The 20,434-nt window shown below is 47.2% G+C and overlaps 1 protein-coding gene across 3 annotated transcripts in view; it reads right to left on the bottom strand.

Annotated features, from left to right (window-relative positions):
- Positions 1-20,434, bottom strand: part of INSC (INSC, spindle orientation adaptor protein) — a 132,906-nt gene that overhangs the window by 30,028 nt on the left and 82,444 nt on the right. For 2 of the 3 annotated variants that reach the window (XM_012801662.1, XM_003781133.1), the window contains one exon: positions 18,480-18,605. The exons of the other annotated variant lie outside the window; for it this stretch is intronic. In XM_012801662.1, the coding sequence (XP_012657116.1) occupies positions 18,480-18,605 (126 nt within the window). The remainder of the gene's footprint in view (positions 1-18,479; positions 18,606-20,434) is intronic. 3 annotated transcript variants of the gene reach the window in all.

The raw sequence follows: 20,434 nt of genomic DNA, 5'->3' as shown, positions 1-20,434 counted from the left end.
TTAGTGCCTGTACATACTGTTTGGTTTTACAAGGTTTTCTACTTGACATAAGTGGTATCATATTGTTTATGGCACTTTGTTTGTTCTCCTGCAGTCAGCATTATGTGTATGAAGCTCCTTCCTGGCGTTGCATGTGGCTAGAGTCCATTTATTTTCCCTGTTGTATGGTATTTCATTGAACAAATCAATTGCAATCTACCTCTGCATCCTCTTGTCTACAGGTGTTTGAGTGGTTTCCCAGTTTCTGCTGTTATAGACAGCGCTGCTATAAATAATCCTTCTAAATGTCTTCTGGGGAACATATGCCAGTTTCTCCAAAGGTATCAATTTGGGAGTGGAATTCCTGGGGCATAGCGTTTGCATATCTTTACGTTTACTGGTGTTGCCAAATTGTTTTGCAACATGGTCGCAGCAATTTATACTCCCACCAGCAATATATTAACATATATTGATATTGTCAGATTTTTAAATGTTTGCCAATTCAGTGGGTGCAAAAATTATATTTTAACAGGCATGTCTCCACTTACTAATGAGGTTGAGAATCTTTTTACATCATTTTGTTTTGCTGGGATTTACTTTGGGATTTACTTTTGGGTTTTTGTCGATTAGATTTCCTCTACTATAAATTTCCTGTTCATATGTTTTTGCTCACCTTTCTATTTGATAGCTTTTCATAGGCCAAATTTCTCTGACCTTTGACGCTGATGCTGTCGACCTGTCACTTAGCCTGCTGCCAGCAGGCTGCCTCCTACCCAAGTTGATCTTAGTATCAACCACCATCTTGGCAACTCCAACGCGACCCAGCTCACCACAGTGGGCGGCCACTGAAGGGCCCCACGCCCGTGGGCTCTAGGCTTTCCAGCTCCTGAGCCGACTCTTATAGGTTCCTAACATGCACAGCCATTGGACTCCAGCCTACCCAGGTCTGAATCCTGCCTCTGGCCCTTACTAATGAAATAATTTCCTTGCCTACTTTGAGTCTAAATGGGTATAATAATGCCAGTCTCATGTGGGGTTGTTTTTCTTTAAATAACAGGGATAAAAATATCGACCTCACAGGACATTTGAAATCATTAAATGAGAGACTGCCTACCACATGGTGGCGCCATCCTTCTCCCCCTCTCCCACATGGTCGCTTGCAGTCATCCACCCTAGATGCGGGCCCCAAAATCCTAGCTCACCCACTTCTGCCTGCCCCATCTTCCATCAGGGCTGCTCTCTGGGGCTGCTGTCTGCACACACTTTCAAATTGGGGCCCACTTGTGTGACATCTTCTGATTCCTGACCACAAACAATAGCACACACAATTACCAACCCCGGAAGGAAAGAAAGAGGACACAGTACTATCCCTGATTTCTATAGTTCAACACACATTTCCAGAGCACCTACACCACAGACCTGGGCGCTGACACAAAGATGAAGCAGGAGTGAGGCAGAGAGGGAGAGACAAAGGCGGACAGAAACAAAATATTGAGAGGCTGAGATGAAGGGTGGGGTGGAAAGGGGTAGGAGGAAGGGAGAAATTACATGTTTCCAAAGGATTTGGGAAACCACTGGAAGCAAACCCTGCCTCTCAGCCCTCTCCCCCTTGGCCTCTCAGTAAGCCCTGCTCCTGCTGAGAATTCTCTCAGCCTTGGCCCACTCTCCTCTGGGAGGGATCCTCCCCTCTCTAACTAGCTACCTCTAACCTTTTGCCTTCTCAGCCTCTTCTCTGCATCAGTCTACACTGGCATATGCCAGGCTTAGCTGCCAGGCCACTTTGTGCCCTATCAGACAAGGCACCCAAATCCAAGTGGCCTCAGTGACTCAGGACAACCCCCAAATCCAGCTCTGTTTCCCAAGATCCATATCTACTATCCAAACTGCTATTGGATGATTTTATGTTTCATCCAAAAATAATTCACCTGAATGTTCCACAGACACTTCAAACCCAATTCACTTGATGCTGAAGTGATCATCTTCCCGATTTTCACTCCTAATTCCCCTCTCAGGCCCAATTCAGACGCCACCTTCTCTGTGAACACACACCCCTCTCCGCAAGACAGAGGTGGTCTGTCCTCCCCGCTGCCATACCACTCCTGTCTGACCTCATCTAGAGTGCATATCACACTGGGTGATCAGGTAACATGCACACACACACACTCCACCAAGGGTGAGCCACTCAGGGCAGCTCCTGTACCCAAATCTCTCACAGCAGTTAACCCCTAAAGTATGGGCTGAGTGATGAGGAAATGAACACCCATGGAGGGGAAGAGACTGCACAGGCCACCCAGCAAGTTAATGCCAGGGACAGAACTCTAATCCTGGTCTCCCCACTCTGTCCTGTGCCTTCTTTGGAGGGGCCTCTGGGCAGGACAGAAGGAAGGTGTTGGTGACAGGTCAATAAGGGCTGCTCAGCTCAGGTCCTGTGATGAGCCCAGGAGTAGTCCAGCCTGAGGCCAGCTTCCTCAAACACAGGTCCCACTTGAGGAAAGTCTCCATCCGCAACCAGTCACTTCCCATTCCCAGTTATAAACTTAATGATGCCAAGAAAACACTCTAATCAAGCACTTTCACCTCCCTAAAGAAATTGCTGCTGGAAGCACTTACAGATAATTAGCTTTTACATGGAATGGGAGGGGCCTTGGCCAGAGGCCAGACTTCCTAATGGGAGGGTGCACAGGCGGTGATGAGGATGGTCTGGTAGGTCAGCATCTGGGCAGCAGGGTTGATGCACCTGGAGTCTGGACAGAGAGTGAGCTGGTGAACGCTGAGATTCTCCCTGGGGAGGGGGAGAAGCAGCACAGAAATTGTCTGAGTCTATTTTGTGCTGCTAGAACAAAATGCTCTGAAACTGGGTTATTTATAAAAAACAGATTTATTTCTCACAGTTCTGGAGGCTGGAAAGTCCAATGCTGGGGGACGTACATCTAGCGGGGGACTTCTCACTGAGGCATCCCACAGTGGAAGTCAGAAGGACAAACAAGCCTGTGTGAAGGGGCAGAGGGGGAGCAGATTCATCTTTTTATCAAGAGCCCACTCTAGAGCTAACTCACTCCCCCTGCACTAATGACATTAATCCTTTCATAAGGGCAGAGTTCTTGTGACCTAATCACCTTTTTTGTAGGCCCACATCCCAACACTGTTGCATTGGGGATTAAGTTTCCAACACATAAACATTGGGGAACACAATCAAACCATAGCAGAACCTATGCAGTTGAGGAGCCCAAAGTGTACCATAAGCAACACGTCAGATTTATGAGCAATACTCTCCTGATCATAATTAGAAAAGCATCAGTGGTAGCTTTTATGCAGATGTCTGAGAGCCACAGGCCAGAATACAAAGGTATATAATATATCACTCAAACTTGTCTATTATTTTAGTTTTGTTTTGTGGGGGAGTTTTTTTGTTTTGTTCTGTTGAGACAGAGTCTCACTATGTCACCCTCAGTAGAGTGCCATGGCATCACAGCTCACAGCAACCTCAAGCTCTTGGGCTTACGTGATTCTCTTGCCTCAGCCTCCCAAGTAGCTGGGACTATAGGTGCCCACCACAACGTCCGGCTATTTTTCGGTTGCAGTTGTCATTGTTGCTTTAGCTGGTCTGGGGCAGGTTCAAACCTGCCACCTTCATTGTATGTGGCTGGCACCATCACCGCTATGCTACAGGTGCCAAGCCTGTGGGGGAGTTTTTATTGCTTTTTGTGGTTTAGTTTTTAGGAAAAGGCAGAGAAGTTGGTTGCTGGATTGTAATGATTAAACAGAATCACATGAATGCAGTGAAAACTTAACCACACGAAGGAGAAAATGACCTAAAGATTCCCTGTTTTTTTCCACCTTTATGTCCACTCAGGCATCTAAAGGTGTCTGAAAAACTCAGGATAAATGGGAATTACAGGGCAATTGGAATCCTGCTTAAGGGTCTAGCCGTGGTGGGTCTGTTTGTCCAGGGCATAGTCAGAAGGAAAATTCAGTGATAGGGAGGGGAGGAAGGGTCATGCCCAAGTAAGCAAAGTGAAGAGCCAAGGCATGGGGCAAACACTTCGGTGGAATAAATGAACCCATGGGGAAGAAGAATCCAAATGAGGGTTATAAAACAGGCAAGAACAAGGTTCAGAATAAAGTCTGTAAAGAATCCAGGAGATGAAAGACTCCCCTTATAAACTGAGGTATTTGTTTTAGGGAGTGGTAGTAGGGCCGACAACTCAGTAGAGAACTGCAGAAACTATAATAAAAAAGGCCCCCAGAAGGATAATACTATCCTCCCTTAAACTCAGATATCCCAGACCTCACGCGACCTCTTTTGCTATTTCAAACAAGAGCCTTAGTTTAAGAGCTAAATGCCAAAGTGCGTGAACAGAAATATTAATATGTAGCAGGGAATTAAACAATGGATGAAAGGGGTTGTACAACTAGTTTGGCAGGCACGTCAGTGAGGTAGCGGGGCGATGTGTAGTCAGGGGAAGCAGAAATGGGTTACCAAAGTAGAGAGAAATCATGAATTGAATCACTTAAGACTTGCTGTAGGAAACCAGGCACCCTCAAACTATGGCCTGCAGGCCACATGTGGCCCACCTAGGACATTTATCCAGCTCACCAGGGGTTTTTGCCACTACTGCCTGTCCTGCTTAGCAGCTGACTCGTCCCAGGGCCTGCAGTCCAGCCCTCCAATGGTCTGAGGGACAGTGAACCGGCCCCCTGTTTAAAAAGTTTGAGGACCCCTGGCTAAGGCAGAAAGGTGTCCTATTAAACAAATGAGTTTCCTCATAGCAGATTTGCAGAGATGCTCTGAAGGCATTTGGGGGTGGGTTTCCATTAGGGTTAGCACATGTGCTGGTATGAAAACATCAACTTACAGCAAAGCTGTACTAAACACAGCTGAGATCCGAATTGTACCCAAAGTGCTTCTAGATCAGTGGTTCTCTGCCTGAGTCCTAGATGCTGAGAATCATCCAGGAACATTTTAAAAGCACTAATATCCAGGATTCACCCCCAGAAATGTGAATTTAATTGGTAGAGCCTTGGCAATGTTATCTTTTAATACTTGTCAAGTAAGTCTAATGGACATTCTGGGTTGAACACCACCGTTCTAGAGGTGCCTGTGATACAAAGAAGTGGCACAAGCTTCAGGGTGAGAAAAGCCTGGGCTGGTTGGTAAAATGGGCAAGTTTCTCTCCTTCTCTGACTCTGTTTTCTAATCCTTGAAATGATCATGATATCATACTGGTAGGCCTAGTGGATCTTTCCAGGCGTCTTCAAACTACAGCCCATGGGCCACATGCAGCCCGCCCAGGGCATTTATCCGACCTGCTGGGTGTTTTGGCTGCCATTGCCTGTCCTGCTTAGCAGCCAACTCATCCCGGGGCCCACAGTCTGGCCCTCCAATGGTCTGAGGGACAGTGAACTGACCCCCTGTTTAAAAAGTTTGAGGACCCTGGCTAAGGCAGAAAGGTGTCAGGCCTAGGCTATAATGGAAAAATACCAGTTATCTCCTGGCGAATTTCTAGACTGAAAGCTTTCAAAAAAAGAAAGAAAGAAAGAAATGAAGTAAGTCTACTGCACCACCAAGATAAATGAGAAAGTACTAATTGATTTCTTGCTTCTAGTTCACTCCCAGTTTCTTGCTTGGCTAACTCCCTGGGAAACGAACTGGGGGGCACGAACTGTCCCCAAACTGACCTTTAAACAATACCAGGTAGGGAAAGTACTAACTACTAAGATGCACAGGGGAAACTATTAAAACAAAGATATATGACGTATAACTGACCAACTGCAAAATTCTGCTTCCATCCAATGCTTGCTTGCTACCCTACCCAGATGCAGCTGGACAGCCTGCGTGCCAACCAGGATGCAGACCACGCCTTAAAAACCCGACCCTTTAAGCGCTCGGGGCTTCTCTCAGAAATCCCATGTTGGGACACTGAGGCAGTCGCTGGGCGGCTCTTCAATAAAAGGGCTCCTCTTTAAACGTAACTTGTTTGGCAGTGTGGTCTTTGGGGAACTCCTGGGCATAACAGTACTTACCCATGAAATAGTGAATAAAATATAGATAGCATTCTGTCCAGCATTAGTAATGATAGCCATTATTATTACTCCTACTTAACACTGTACTAAACAGTGTAATCAGACAAGAAAAAAATGAAAAGGTAAAATTTTCGTACCCCTGCAACCTAAAAGTATAGATTCGGACCCCACTTAAGTGTAAATCCATCGGAGGTTTATTAAAGCTGTGCAGGGGGCTGCTGCTCTGAGTCGGTCCGTCCCAGTAGAGGGCAGTTTGTCTTATATAATTTTTGAGTAAAGGTACTACAGAAGCAAAACGTGGCTGGTTAGCTCATGATAGGGGGGTTACAGCTTGGGGGTTACAATCTGGGGAAATTCCCACCATTGTTCACCTAAACTTGGGACTTTACATGCTTCCTTGTTTCGTCTCTGAGGAGGAAAGAGGAGGAGGGAGTCGAGCTGGGGACTTGTCCCATTCCCAGGGTCAACTCTGGGCAGGGTGGGAGAAAGAGGGAGGGGGACTGAAAACCTGCCCATTTCAAAATGATCGGAACAGAAGAAGCAAAATTGTTATTATTTACAGATGACATAGTTGTGTACATAGAAAACACAAAAGAATCTATACACTATTAAAATCAGTAGGTAAATTTGGCCAGATCATGGGTACAGGATCAAAACTGCACTTTCTATGTATTAGTAACAACAGTTAGAAAATAAAAATTTTCAAAATATCCCTTACGTTAGCCTAAAAACATGGGCAGGAAAATATATTTAAAACAAGATATGCAAGATGTCAACTCTGAAAACTCAAAACTCTGCTGAGAGAAATTAAAGATAGTCAATATTAAGTAGAGAGATACACTATGTTTGTTGATGGAAAATGTCAATTATCCACAAAATTATCTTTAAATTTAAAGAAATCCAATCAAAATATCAGCAGGTGTTTTTGTGGACATTGACAAGCTGATTCTAAAATACATATAGAAATGCAAAGAAAAAACAATTACTGCGATAATCTTTTAAAAGAAAAAAGTTGGAAAATTTATGCTACCAAATGCCCCTAGCTCAGTAGGTACGGCACCAGCCACATACACCAGAGCTGGTGGGTTGGAACCTGGCCTGAGTCTGCTAAACAACAATGACAACAACAAAAAAATAGCCAGATGTTGTGGCCGGCCTCTGTAGTCCCAGCTACTTGGGAGGTTGAGGCAAGAGAATTGCTTAAGCCTGAGAGTTTGAGGTTGCTGTGAACTGTGACACCACAGCACTCTACTGAGGGCAACATAGTGAAACTCTGACTCAAAAAAAAAAAGATGTATCAGACTAGAGGGACTCAATGCCATACTGGCACAAGGATGGAACAAAAAGACTTCTAGAATAGAAAAAAGAAATCCAGAAACAGACATGTGTGTACATAACTATGTTACTTACAAAAAAGGCATCACTTCAATTCTGTTATAAAGGTATGGTCTTTTCAATAAATGGTTCTGGCTCAATTAGGTATCTGTATGGAAAATAACTGAACCTTGAACATCATTAAAAAATTAATTTGACATGAAGCATAAGCCAAAATGTGAAAGGTAGAATAACAAAGCTCCTACAAGAAAAAATAGGAGAATATCTCCATGATTTTGGAGAACACAATGATTTCTTAAATAGATACAAGCATAGCTACAAAAGAAAAGATCAATAAATTGGACTGTAACAAGATTAAGAACTTCTATCTGTGAAAAGACACCATTAAGAAGCAAACCATAGGTTGAATATATATATATATACATATAAAAAATATATATATTTTATATATATACATACAAAAAAATATACATACAAAAAAATATATACAAAAAAAATACAAAAAAATATACATACAAAAAATATACAAAAAAAATACAAAAAAAAATATACAAAAAAAAATATACATACAAAAAATATATATATATATATTTTTTTTTCCCCCAGATGGCCAAGGGGAATCCTTCAATGGTGATTATAGTGATACTCAGCAATGAGGTATGTAGTACTTTTTGGATGAGTTCACGAACTTAATTGTCAGTGTATACAGAGGGTGCCCAAGAAATGTACACACATTTTAAGAAAGGAAGAAAACTGTGTTAAAATTGTATTACTCAATATATACCAATAACAAAAGATGAATACAGGTCACATTGGATCACCTCTTGTAATTGCAGAAGCCAAATCTGACTTGAGTATTTTACTTTTAATACAGATTTTTCCGGCTCGGCGCCTATAGCTCAAGCGGCTAAGGCACCAGCCACATACACCTAAGGTGGCGGGTTCGAATCCCTAGCCCGGACCCGCCAAACAACAATGACGGCTGCAACCAAAAAATGGCCGGGCGTTGTGGCGGGCGCCTGTGGTCCCAGCTACTTGGGAGGCGGAGGCAGGAGACTCGCTTGAGCCCAGGAGTTGGAGGTTGCTGTGAGCTGTAATGCCATGGCACTCTGCCCAGGGGGACAGCTTGAGGCTCTGTCTCAAAAAAAAAAAGAAAAAAAAATACAGATTTTTCCTTTCTTAAAATGTGTGAGGGGCACTTTTTGGACACCCTTGGTGTGTGTACGTATGTGTGTGTACATGTGCGTGGAATATAATTTTGAAAGTTTATAAATCAATGAGAAAAGACAACTCAATGTTTTTAAATGGACAAAAGACTCTGACCAACATTTCACAAAAGATAACCAAATGGCTATAAGCATGTGAAAAGTGTTCACAAACAATAACTAATCAGGAAGATAAAAATTAAAACCATAATAAGATATGACACACACCCAAGTAGGTCATAAGCAGGGGATGTGATACCCGTTATCATCAGAAATCTACAAACAGCTTGCTTTGTACTTTTGAAGTAGCCCAGAGAGAAAGTGCAACACTCCTTTGGAAACTGCCGGATGTGTGTTTTTCCATCTCTCCCTCTCTGCTCTTTATTCTGTAACTCTCTCCCTCTTTCTCATCTCCCTTCCCTTTCCTTTTCCCTGTCTCTCTCTGTCTCTGTGGGTGATGAGAAGACCCATGTCTTGCAGCCAAAGGCTGGCCAATGCCAGCTCCAGTTCTAGAATTGAAGGTTGACCTTCTGTCAGTGCTGTGCTGTCACTGCCAGACTCGTCCCCTCATCCCCAAACCTACACCTCCTATCACCCTCCAATCCCTTCCTTGCTCCAGAAGCCCCTTTCCCCTGCCCCCCCCTCCAACTAGCACATCCCCCATTCCAGAAGCCCAGGTAAAGTCAGTGGTGGTATCTGCAAGTGCCACCTCTGCACCTTGTCCCATGCCCTGAGCAACTCTGGCTTCCCTGTGGCCATAGTGTCCCTTCTCCCTAGCACCAATATCCTGTTTACATCTAACTTTTGATTTATTTTCTCTCATCAGCTTCTTTGCAGCCAGCTGGGAAATGCATATCGATTAAGATTTTACCCTATGGAAAAGTCCACTGCCTCTCTCCCCGCCACCACACACACACACACACACACACGCACACACATACACACATACACACACACACACAGTGGGCTCTCAAACACAGTGTTCCATCTAGGAAGTCACAGGGGGATAGAGAGCCAGTTCACTTCTAACAACTCCTGTAGGATCACCACCCCCAGACACACCCAACCCCAGGAAACAGGCGCCAGAATTCCCAGCCCGGACAGCTCACCAACACCTTCTAACTTGTGTTCACAACAGTGCATCCCAAAATTATTTCCAATGCACATATCAGCAGAACAGGGAATTTCACCACATGAGAAAATTGAAGCTCACAGGGATTAGGAAACTTCCTTGTGGCCTCTCACTCAGCAAATAAGCTGGTACAAATTAGCAGGGCTGAGCTGAGTGGTGCAAAAGAGAGTAAATCCCGGGATTTACAATGTGTACACTCCTCCCATTCCCACCCCACGATAGGATCTGCGACTGCTCCCAGCAGCCTGCCAGGGTGTTTGAGTGAAGTCAGACATTCTTCACTGTAGTCAGCTGTGTGGCTGATCACAGAAGTGTGAGTGTGTGTGTCGCTCTGGACCTTCATCCTCTCACCTACAATGGAAGAAGAATGCACCAAAATGCTTCAAATAGTACCAATTCGGCCCTACACCAAACACTACTCACCCGTGCATGCCAGCCCCTTCCCTGATGGGCTAAAAGGGTGGGTAAGATAGTGTCTCTGTGGGAAAGCCCAGACAGAGTCCCAAGGCCATGCACATGGGACACGCTCTGGGCGCAGCACTGCACGTGTGCTGTGTGAGTGCTGAGAAGAGAGGAAAGCCATTCGAAGAAGGGCCAGAGAAGGAGGCATCTGGGCTGTGCTAACAGTGGAGGCGGGACACTCTGATAAGGACACCCCACAGGCAGAGGCTCCAGGGCAAAGAAGCATTTGTCTTCATAGTCTGCGAGGCAGGGATTATCACTCCATTTTCACCTATGATAAAACAGGGCTCAGACACAGCCAACAAGTGGTGAAATGAGGCATTGAACCCAGGATTGTTTATCAAAGGGGCACTGTGATGGGGACAGCTTGCTCAGAGGGCACCTTCAGTGCCAGGCTGAGGGGCTTGGATACTTTACAGTGGCAACTAGGATACCTAGGAAGGTTTCCACTCCGAGAAGGTACAGGTTAGACTCTCCAGGGAAGCCTTAAGGTTGGACACCTGTTGGATTGTAAAATTTGTCTACTATATCTTCCTCCCGGAGGAGGCTGGCACATTGAAAAGAAGCCTTCGGTGCCCTGAATTTGCAAATCTTCCCCTCTCAATACACACACACACACACACACACACACAAGGCCCCACTGCTGTTCCTGGGCCCCCAGCCCACCGGCTCTGCAGCTCCATGAGAAGGCAGTCCCAACGGTCTGGGGAGCTGCCACTAGTGCTTTTCTCCACCAGGGGCCGCTGTTGCACAGCACATGGGGTCCCGCAGAGTCTGAGGATAGCGCCTGCTCCTGCAAGCCTGCCGCCGCTCCTTTGCACCAGACTGCCCCGCGGCCCCATCCCTTCTCCAAACTCAAGTTGGACCTGGCCAGTATGGTGTAGTCCCCGAGCCAGCAGGGCCTTCCTTCAGTCTGGACAATATTGGCCCTTAATCTCAGCCTGGATCCTTGTGAGGAGAGGAGAGTGGCAGCAGAGCTCTGCGTCTGTGTTCCTGCCTCTGGCATCTTGGCATCCTTAAGCACCCCCATCCCTACCCTGCAAGCAGGGGGACAGGAGCCTTGGCATGTGTGGAAGTGAACAAGGCACACTTCCTCTGAGAACACTCAGTCACAGACCCCACCCCCTAGCAAGGCTGGAGAGTGACAATACCAGTCTCTAGCCTTCTCCACTTGTCAGCCAGAGTCACAGCACAGACAGCAGACCTGGGACCCTAGGGCTTCTGCATAGCCTTAACCAGTCCTCAGGGCAGTTGAAGGCCAGTGCCTGGGGGTGAGGGGGAAAAAAGCTGATAAATCCTAGGTGTTGTGAGTGTGGGGTGAGACCCAAAGGGGTAGGAGGCATCTGATACCTCCCATCAGAGGAATTCTCTTTCTCCCTCTCTCCAGCAGCCACTCCTAGATAAGGAGGGGCTGCAAGTCAAATTAAGCAAAGATTTTCTGCACTCATAGTCCCTCTTTCCTCACCCAGCCTCACTTACATATTAGAATTCACTCTAACAAGATAAAGTAGCCACCTGGCCCTAGAGTCTAAACACCATGACACCTTTCTATTAACAAGATGGGGGAGAGACATCTATGAATGGGAGTATAAAACAGGGTTCTCAGCCCAAGGTCTGTCCCTCCCAGCATCCAAACTCCAGCGTCAACTTACTTTTCTGTATGATGGGATGGGGTGCCCAACTCTCCCTGCCTTCCTTACAAAATGTCAGAAGCAAATGAGAAAAACTAGTTAAAGTTTGGTTGGTTGGTTTGCAAAACTTAACTATTTCTGACTATCTGCAATTGCACAGGGAGCCAGGAGTGGAGACAGACTCCCCACCACTTTGCTTGCAGCCTACCCTCTTGTCCAAGGCCTCTAAGATTTCAAGAGCTGGGTCTGGGCCTCCCTTTCTCCACCTCTCATCCAGCTCAGCCCTTCAGATCTCAGGGCATCTGGATGCCAAGAAGCTGCCCCAGGAAACTGGGGGGAGGAGGAGGGAGCTGCAGCAATTTCCCCAGCCCTTGCCCTAGGGGATTTTATTCTTGGACTTGAAATTGAGCCCTCCTCCTCTCTCTCTGCTTTAATTTCTCTATTGATTTTCATTAAACTCTCCCTTTGGCTCCAGCACAGGATGAACTAACTCCTTATTTGAAAAAATAAGACAAAAGGGAGGGAGTAGGAATAAAATAAAATGACACTCTTTGGAAAGCAGATTGTCTCTGGTCCTGAGCTGCAAGGCAGTTACTAGAACGTCTGAGAGATCATCTGAGGTTGTCTGAGCATGGGGCTTTGAGTGCCCACCACAGCTTGTGGCCATAGACCTGTAGGTTCGTGACCCCACATCCCCTGTCCTTCACCTAGATCACAGTCCCCAGCAGTACCCCCCCAACCTCATCCTGGCCTGGCCCCCTTCTCCCCCAGTTCCTAAAGTCACAGTGCCCTGACTTTCCTTTAGCCGCTGAGAATACCTGCAGCTCTGCCAGGGCCACTTAAAATCCCGATACCCAGGTCCTTTGGGAGCAGGGCTGGGTTTTCCCCAGACCAGTTTGGGAAGGTGCAGACACACAGGCCAGGGAGGAGGAAAGGGAAACAGACCCAGGGAGAGTGCTTCCTCCACAAAGGCCTGAAGGCCTGTGCTGCACATCATCCATGTTGCTGAATCACCATAGCAGCCTGCAAGGAGGTATTAATTAGTCCCGTTTTGCACAAGAGAAAGCCAAGGTTCAAAGAAGGTACTTGCCCCCTAGCTCTCTTTTGGCCTTCCACAAGGGATTCTCCCCCACATAATGCCAGTCCTGCAGTCTACCCTGCATAATGCCAGTTTGCCTTTCCTGCTCCAGTCCCCCAAGAAGGCAGCCCTGGCCTATCCACCTGACAGAGCTGATTCATCTGTTTTCATTGGACCATGTGGCTCTGGGGCATTCACTCCCTCCCTGGCCCTTCCTTCTCTTCCTCTGGTGTCCTCCCAACTGGGGTCCAGAGAATGCTGCTTTCTCCTTGGGGCTCCCCTAATTCATTGAACACCAAGATTCTAAAAGACTTAGAGCCCCACAGGCTGACTCTCTAGCCATGGAGTCCCTCTCCCTCTGCCAAGTCATGACTGCTTTCCCCTGGCTTGCCTGGGAGCTCCTCCTGGGCCCTCCTGCGCCCAGCTCTACTGCACTCTTGGTGCTGCCTGCACCTGCACCCCAGCAGAGGTGGGGGCCTCTTGTCTGTGGCCTTTGCCTGTTGAGGGTCAGCCCTTCCAATTGTCTGTACCCCTGGGCCTCTCCCCATTTGGCCATCCCGGGAAGCAGGGAGCAGGTCTGCTTGTCTCTCCCCTCCAGAAGCCAGCATAGAGCTGTGGAATGAGGGTGACTGTCTATTTAGGACAGATGTCCTAAAGGTTACTGACCCAGGGGAACATGGCAGTGGCAAGGCCAAGGCCAGGATGGACTAGACCTCCACAGGACAGCCCTGAAAACAAAGAATGGAACCTTGCAAGGCCCTTCACACTCTTCCTGAGAGGCCTGCACTGGTGTTGACATCCTGCATCCTCCAACCCAGCTTGGCAGGTGGCCATGTCTGTCACCTGCCTTGGCCAGCACAAAGGGCCTGTTCCCCAAGGAGCCATCCCGTGTACTCCCTATGTCAGAAGGGCCAGTTTTCCCCAGGGTAGCAGAGTAAAGAGCAGGGGTTTAGAATCGGCCAGATGTGGGTTTGAATCCACGCTCTACATGGGAACACTGTCATCTCCGAGTCTTGGTTTCGTCATCTGTCAAATGGAAAGGTCGTGAGAACTCATGCTCCAGGAGCACCCAACTCTCTGCACTGTGCCCTTGCACTTCGCCACGCTTTTGATCAAGCCAGCCAGCCCCTTCTGTGGCACTCCAGGTCTCCTTTCTCCACCAGGTGCTAACCTTCCATTCATTTTCAAAGTCCCAGCGATTAGCATTGTACCTGCCACAATCATAATAACTACTATTTATTCAGTGCCTACTGGGTGCCAAGCATCATATTGTTCCCATGAGATAGATGTTATTAGGCCCATTTTACTGACCAAGAACTTCACCTCTGAGAAGCTAAGCAAGTTGCCAGAGTAACGTGTCCAAGTTCACAGGCAGAGGATCTGAGTTCAAATCCAGCAGTGCCTGACTCTCAAGAGTCCCATCTCTCCACTGCTTCACAACAGACACAAAATGAAGGAATGACTTTGTAGAGTGAACCAGTGATGGTCGTCACGAGAGAGCAAGTGAGTGGGTGAGTTTACAATACGTGAATGACTGACAGATAGACAAAGGAATGAGGTGACTTCCCGTGGGTGAATGAATAGGACCATGACTAAATTTGTGACCAAACAGGTCCCTCCAACCTGACAAACCTCAGGCATCACACAGCAGCACTCAGAATGGAAGCAGTGACCAGGCTAAACCCACCCCTCCGCTGGGAGCTGTGCAAGATCTAATAAACCTCTTCAAGGTTGGAGGGAAAGGAGGGGGAATTCCCATGACAAAGATGAATTTCACCAAATCTAGCATATTTCTCGCTGCCAATTAATTAAGCAAACCTCAGAAATGAAGCCAGACCAGTAAATCAAGAGCGGGAAGGCTGGAACTCTGACATTATCTAGTTAGGCTGTGATCCATGCCTGGTGAGTGGGAGGCTGGCAAGAACCCTAGGGCACCACACTCCCCCCGCCCCTCCACCCTGACCAGCCTGTCATTCTTCAGTTTCTACATTCCAGGCTGGGCTTGGGCCTCTCCACCTTCAGTCTTAAACACTGGCAGTGGTGAACCTCCCCAGAGCCACTGATACAAGTGCCAAGCAGCCCCCACAGAAGGTGGCAGATGTAGGCAGGACCCCAAAAGGGGGCCCAGGGGAGGGTAGGGGAGATGAAAGCCCTCTTGAGTGTCTGCAAGACTTCTCATGACTTTGGAAGCAACCTGATGTGGTAGAAAAGACTGTGGACCTTGGATTCATGATATCATATTTGGGGTCCTGAGTTTACACAATGGTTAATAGCCCAGGGGGCTCCGGCCCAGACAAGCTGGAATTAACTTACTCCCTGGGCCATTTATTAGCTGTGTGCCCTTGAGCGAGTGGCTCCTCTTCTCTGAGTCTTCCTTCCTTCTTCTATAAACAATAGGGATAATGACAACATGGAATGTAGCTGTGGCACAGAATAAATGACTTGATGACGAGGGGCTTGGCAACGGGCTTGCCCAAAGCAAGTATTACATATATGCCAGTTACTGCCCCATTCGTCAGGGTCTGACATCCTCCTAACCCACTAGAACAGGGCTCCCCAAGCAGTTGCTGTGAATGACCAGATAATAAATTGTTTTGGCTTGAAGGCTATCTGGGCTCTGTTGCAACTACTGAATTCTGCTATTATAGTTCAAAAGCAGATGTGGACAGCACCTAAACCAATGTGCCTACCAGTGTTCCATTAAAATTTCATGGACTGGAATTGAAGTTTCACGTAACTTTTTATGTTACACAAAATTATATTCCTCTTCAGATTTGTTTTTCAACCATTTAAAAATGAACTTCTACTTTTTATTTATTTATTTTGAGACAGAGTCTCACTTTATTGCCCTCAATACAGGTAGAGTGCTGTGGTATCGTAGCTCACAGTAACCTCAAACTCTGGGGCTCCAGTGATCCTCTTGTCTCACTGCTCAGCTATTTTTGCAAGCTGAGGTCTCGCTCAGGTATGTCTTGAACTCCTGAGCTCAGACAATCCACCTCCCTCAGCCTGCCAGAGTGCTAGAATGACAGGTGTGAGCCACTGAATTTTTTTTAAAATATTCTTATCTTATGGGCCATGAGAATGCAGGCAGCAAGTTGAAATTTTCCCCACAAAACATAATTTACCACCACTGGATTAGAAGGTAAGCTCTATAAAGTGGTTAGTCTGTTTGTTCACTGCTATCCTCCCACCACCTAAAACAGTGCCTAGCAAACAGCAGATAATAAATATTTGCTGCATGAGTAAGTTACATGCTATGTGATTTCATGCAAGACATCATTTCACCTCTTTGGGCCTCAATTTTTCCACGTGACCATGGGGATGCCTTTAGACTTGAAGCAAGCATCAAATAAAGTGAGAACCCACATGGAGTCACTTTGCTAACTCTACAACTGCTGTACAATGTAGATTTTGCTTCTGACTACCTAGGGGCCCTCCTCCTTGTAAGTCTCGTTCCTACGCAGTGCCTGGCCCAGAGGAGATGCTTCATGAGTCTTAGTGTAGTGTGAGCAATCTGCCTTGGAGGAGGGGAATGCCCAAGCCGGCTACCATCTCCTATGCCAGTTGCAGGGTGGGGAATTAGATCATTAGCCAAGATCAGCAAGTTGGTCTGGGTTTAAAATGGCAGGGACTTTGGTGCTATCCATTAAACCAGTGAGGCAGTGAGGTAGACGGGGTATTTGGACAATCACTGGGTCCAAATTCTGGCTTTAACACTTATCGACTATGTGATTTTAGGCAAGTCATGAAAACTGTCTGAGACCTAATCTCCTTGTCTTTAAAATGGAGATACTAATAGTGCTCAGCTCACAAGCTGCATGAATGAAGAGACATATGCAACGGTTTATCTCAGCACCTAACACTCATTAAGCCCTCAGACCATGAGCATACTGTCCTCCTCTTGTTCAGCTCATCAGGGTCTGATTCCCAGGCCAGGGCCAGCCCATCTGAACAAAAAAGCCTGTCCTCTTCCCTGAACTGAAACCTTCCTGCTGCACTGCAAACTCAGGGAAGCCAAGCAATCTGCTGCTGGTGGGAGACAGGCGATCCCAAGTGCCTTCTATTTTCTCCTTCTATTTCCCTGCCAACCAGACAGGAAAGATGAGAAATAAACCGCATTTGCCCTCAATCTAAGGAAGAAGGTTTATGAGAGAAACGAGTACCTGAAGCTGAAGATGCTCACAGTCTCTCCTTCATTGCCTGTCTCTCTCTCTCCCTCCCTTTACCCCACTCCTCTATTTTGGCACCCAAACAAACACACCCATAGGCACATCTGCTCACACAATCACAGAGTGCACCGGAATGGAGAGAAGTATAATTGGTTTCAGTTGAGAGCTGAGTTTGGCTGCTGGTTCTTCCATTTAGGACCTATGTGACTTGTGCAAACCATTTTCCTTCTCAGAGCCCACTTACTCATTGAGTATCAAGACCAAGGCATGAGCACAGGTCTCTCACCTCCAAATCCAGGGCTCAATGGCAACCAGAAATGAAGAGTTCCAACCCAGTGGGAAGGGGCATTCTGTCCAAACAACCAGCACCTCCTCTACTATCCTGCTGTGTGACCTGAGGGAAATTACTACTCCATTCTGATCTATAGCTTTCTCATCTATAAAATGAGCAGATTCCTCGTCTATTCTCTGTCCTTAACTAAGAGCATCTCTAAATCTATGATCCTAGAACTCTGACCCAGTAATAAAAAAGGCAGGGTGTAAAGTAAGATGACCATGTATATCAGATTCCAGCCCAAAGGGAGGAGGCTAGGGGTCCAGGGGGGATTATATGGGCATCCAGGAGCACACCACAGGACACACAGAGGAAGGGAGTATCCTTGTCCCATCCCTATTTAGACCAATTCATAGGAACAGACTCAGACCCAGCCCCAAATCCTGCAAGCACCATAGGAATCTTCAACATCTCTCCATCAAATTTTGTTGGGAAATCCCCAAACATCAGCCCCAGCCTCCCCCAGCAATCCCAGCTAGAGTCCCTGAGGACCCATCTGCAGATTCAGATCCATCTGGGTCAGGATGCAGCAGCAGCTCCAGTCCTGCAACCTGGGCAGGGGATAGGGGGTGACTAGAAGTAATCATGTCACCGCTACCCTGGACTGGACATGTTCCTCCTCTGACTCCACGCTACTGTGTTGGTCCAGATGCATTTACTTGGAATGGGGCTTCAGTCTCCCTCCTAAGCATCTAGGCCTCAGTAGAGAAGAGGCTCACCCACTTGCCTAGGCACCCCGTGCCCACTCTGGTCTTGCTTGTTGTATCCCCCAGGAGCTGGATCCTCTTTTGCTGGGGTCCGGCTGTTCGTGAAGAACCAACCACCACAGACCTCTGTACCACTGCCCCCTTGACCTGCCTGCCTCCTGCTGAGTTCCACCTATGGGATTTTCCCAGTTGGCCACCCCACCCAGAAAGTACTGACTCCCTCTCTTGGCCCTGCCTTTCCTGGTCAGCCTCCTCAGTCCCCTTCCCCTTTGCTTCTTCATTGATTGCCATAGTCGAGGTCCCAGCTGCCCCATCTGAATGGCACCTGGAAAAAGAAGGGACTCAAGTGCCACCAGGAGGCCTGACTCCACCCCCACCTGGCCAGGGGACCTCAGGCACTGCCCAGCCAGCTGCCCTTACCTTCTCCAGCTGGTGGACACCCTCTTCCACGCAGCAGATGGAGGCCAGAGTGCGGAGAGCCTGGGGGTACAAGCACCTCAAATTGTCCTGCCGGCAAACCTTGAAGAGTGCTACCACGCCACCCTCCTGCCAAGAAAAAAGAAATGTCACCTGACCTCACATTGTGACCTTTCCTGGGGCTGACTCCAGAATAACTGGCATCCCTCGCTCAGCAGATATGCTTTCAGCCCACCCTTTTCCACCCCACACATTCACACTCATGCTACAGTAAAATGCTGACTCCAGTAATAATGTCACCCTTGATAGTCCAAGCTGGAGGTGGGAATCCCTAAATGCTTCTGATGCTTGGTGGCAGGGGCCAAGTCAGGCATATTTTCTCGGGTTGTGGGGAGGGCAACCTCATTCAGTACAGTTCCTGGACACCTGGTGTCTCCCTCTGAGCAGCTCCCCAAGGAGCAAACCCTGGAGTCACAGCAAACAGGTCCCAGAAATAAATCTAAGGCAAGTAAGGGGAACTGACTAGATGGCCAGAGCTGGTTCTGGCTCCGCCAGCAATCCCCACGCTACCCCGCCCACCCCCAGATTATTCCAGCCATTGCAGCAGGCAGACAAAGAAAACCTTATTTCTATTATGTAAGTTTTATAATTTACTCCATTTTGTAAGGGAAACAACTGAAGTCCAGATGGGTATAATAATTTACCCTAAATCCACACTGTCATTGTTTTCACACCTTTACTCCTGTTCATAAAAGGGGAAAACAGCCCTGTAGGAACAATCAATCAGCCAGCTCTTGAACGTGAGCACGTGCTTTTCCTTTTGAGAGAGCTGTTTATGGAAACCTCTTCCCAGTAGAGCATTCATCACCCAGCAAGAACTGGGAGTGAGGCGCCCACCCTCTAGGTACCTGATAACCGTTTGTATTATTCTATTGCAATCACTGGAGCCCACCTTAGCTCTGAGAGGAAAATGAGAGAGTCAGCAGCCACCATCGTGCCTAACCATGGTGTCCCTTGGCAAACAAATGGCAGCACGATCTTGGGTGGCCAAAGTAGGAGAAGCTGGATACCCTGCATCTGGCTATGCCCAGTTCCCTCCTAGTCCCCTTTCCTTGTGGACTGGAAGAAGGTGTAGCAGTAAAGAATTCATGAGCAACTGATCTCAACTGGGCCTCTGGGGCCTATGCCTTTAGCCTCATCAGTCCCGTGTCTAACTAAGCCCAATGCACCAGTCCCCAAAACTCAGCAAAATGTTACAGGAAAAAAGTAGAGTTCAGCAAAATACCATCCTTTATCAGGTTTTTGAGAGCAAAAACTATTCTGTCAACAAAAATTATACTAAACACCTACTATGTGCTGGGCTCTGTTCTGTGTGCTGAGGACGCAGCTGTGAATTACTGAAAACATGATGAGTGAGCAACTATAAGAGGACGCAATGACCACCACAGCCCAGCACAGGTTCACTGAAATAGCTCAATCCCAGCTCTTCCCTCCCCCTCCATCCCCAAAAGATAGTCTCCTGGGCCCTTTTCATTGCTGCTGATTGCTTCAGGGACCAAGACAAAGGTGTCCAGCTCTACAGGAAGTGACAATTTCTGATATTTTATAATCAGCTAAGAGTGATCACAAACTTTTATATCCCTATTTCCTCCTAGAGTAGTTGACTTGATATGAAGGGGACATATCTTAGGGCTGGTAAATGCATTCATGCATTCGAAAAATACTAGCTGTTTATTACATGCCAGACACGGTGCTGGGCTCCAAGCAAGACTACCTCAATCCCCATCCATACTGAACTCATGATCTGGCAGGGAAGGCAAATAATTATAAATGTGGGTCCAAAACTGGGTGGAGGTGCAATGAAATGAGGTTGGGGTGCAAGGTTAAGGAAGCACAGAGCAGGAGCCCATAACATAATCTGGGAGGGCTTTGTAGAAGGGTCAGACAGAACCAATCTG

This window comes from Otolemur garnettii, unplaced genomic scaffold (assembly GCF_000181295.1).
Source record: "Otolemur garnettii isolate 467f Iridium unplaced genomic scaffold, OtoGar3 scaffold00001, whole genome shotgun sequence".
Taxonomy (NCBI): domain Eukaryota; kingdom Metazoa; phylum Chordata; class Mammalia; order Primates; family Galagidae; genus Otolemur; species Otolemur garnettii.
The sequence above is the reverse complement of the archived record's forward strand: the minus strand, read 5'-3'. Positions and strand labels throughout refer to the sequence as shown.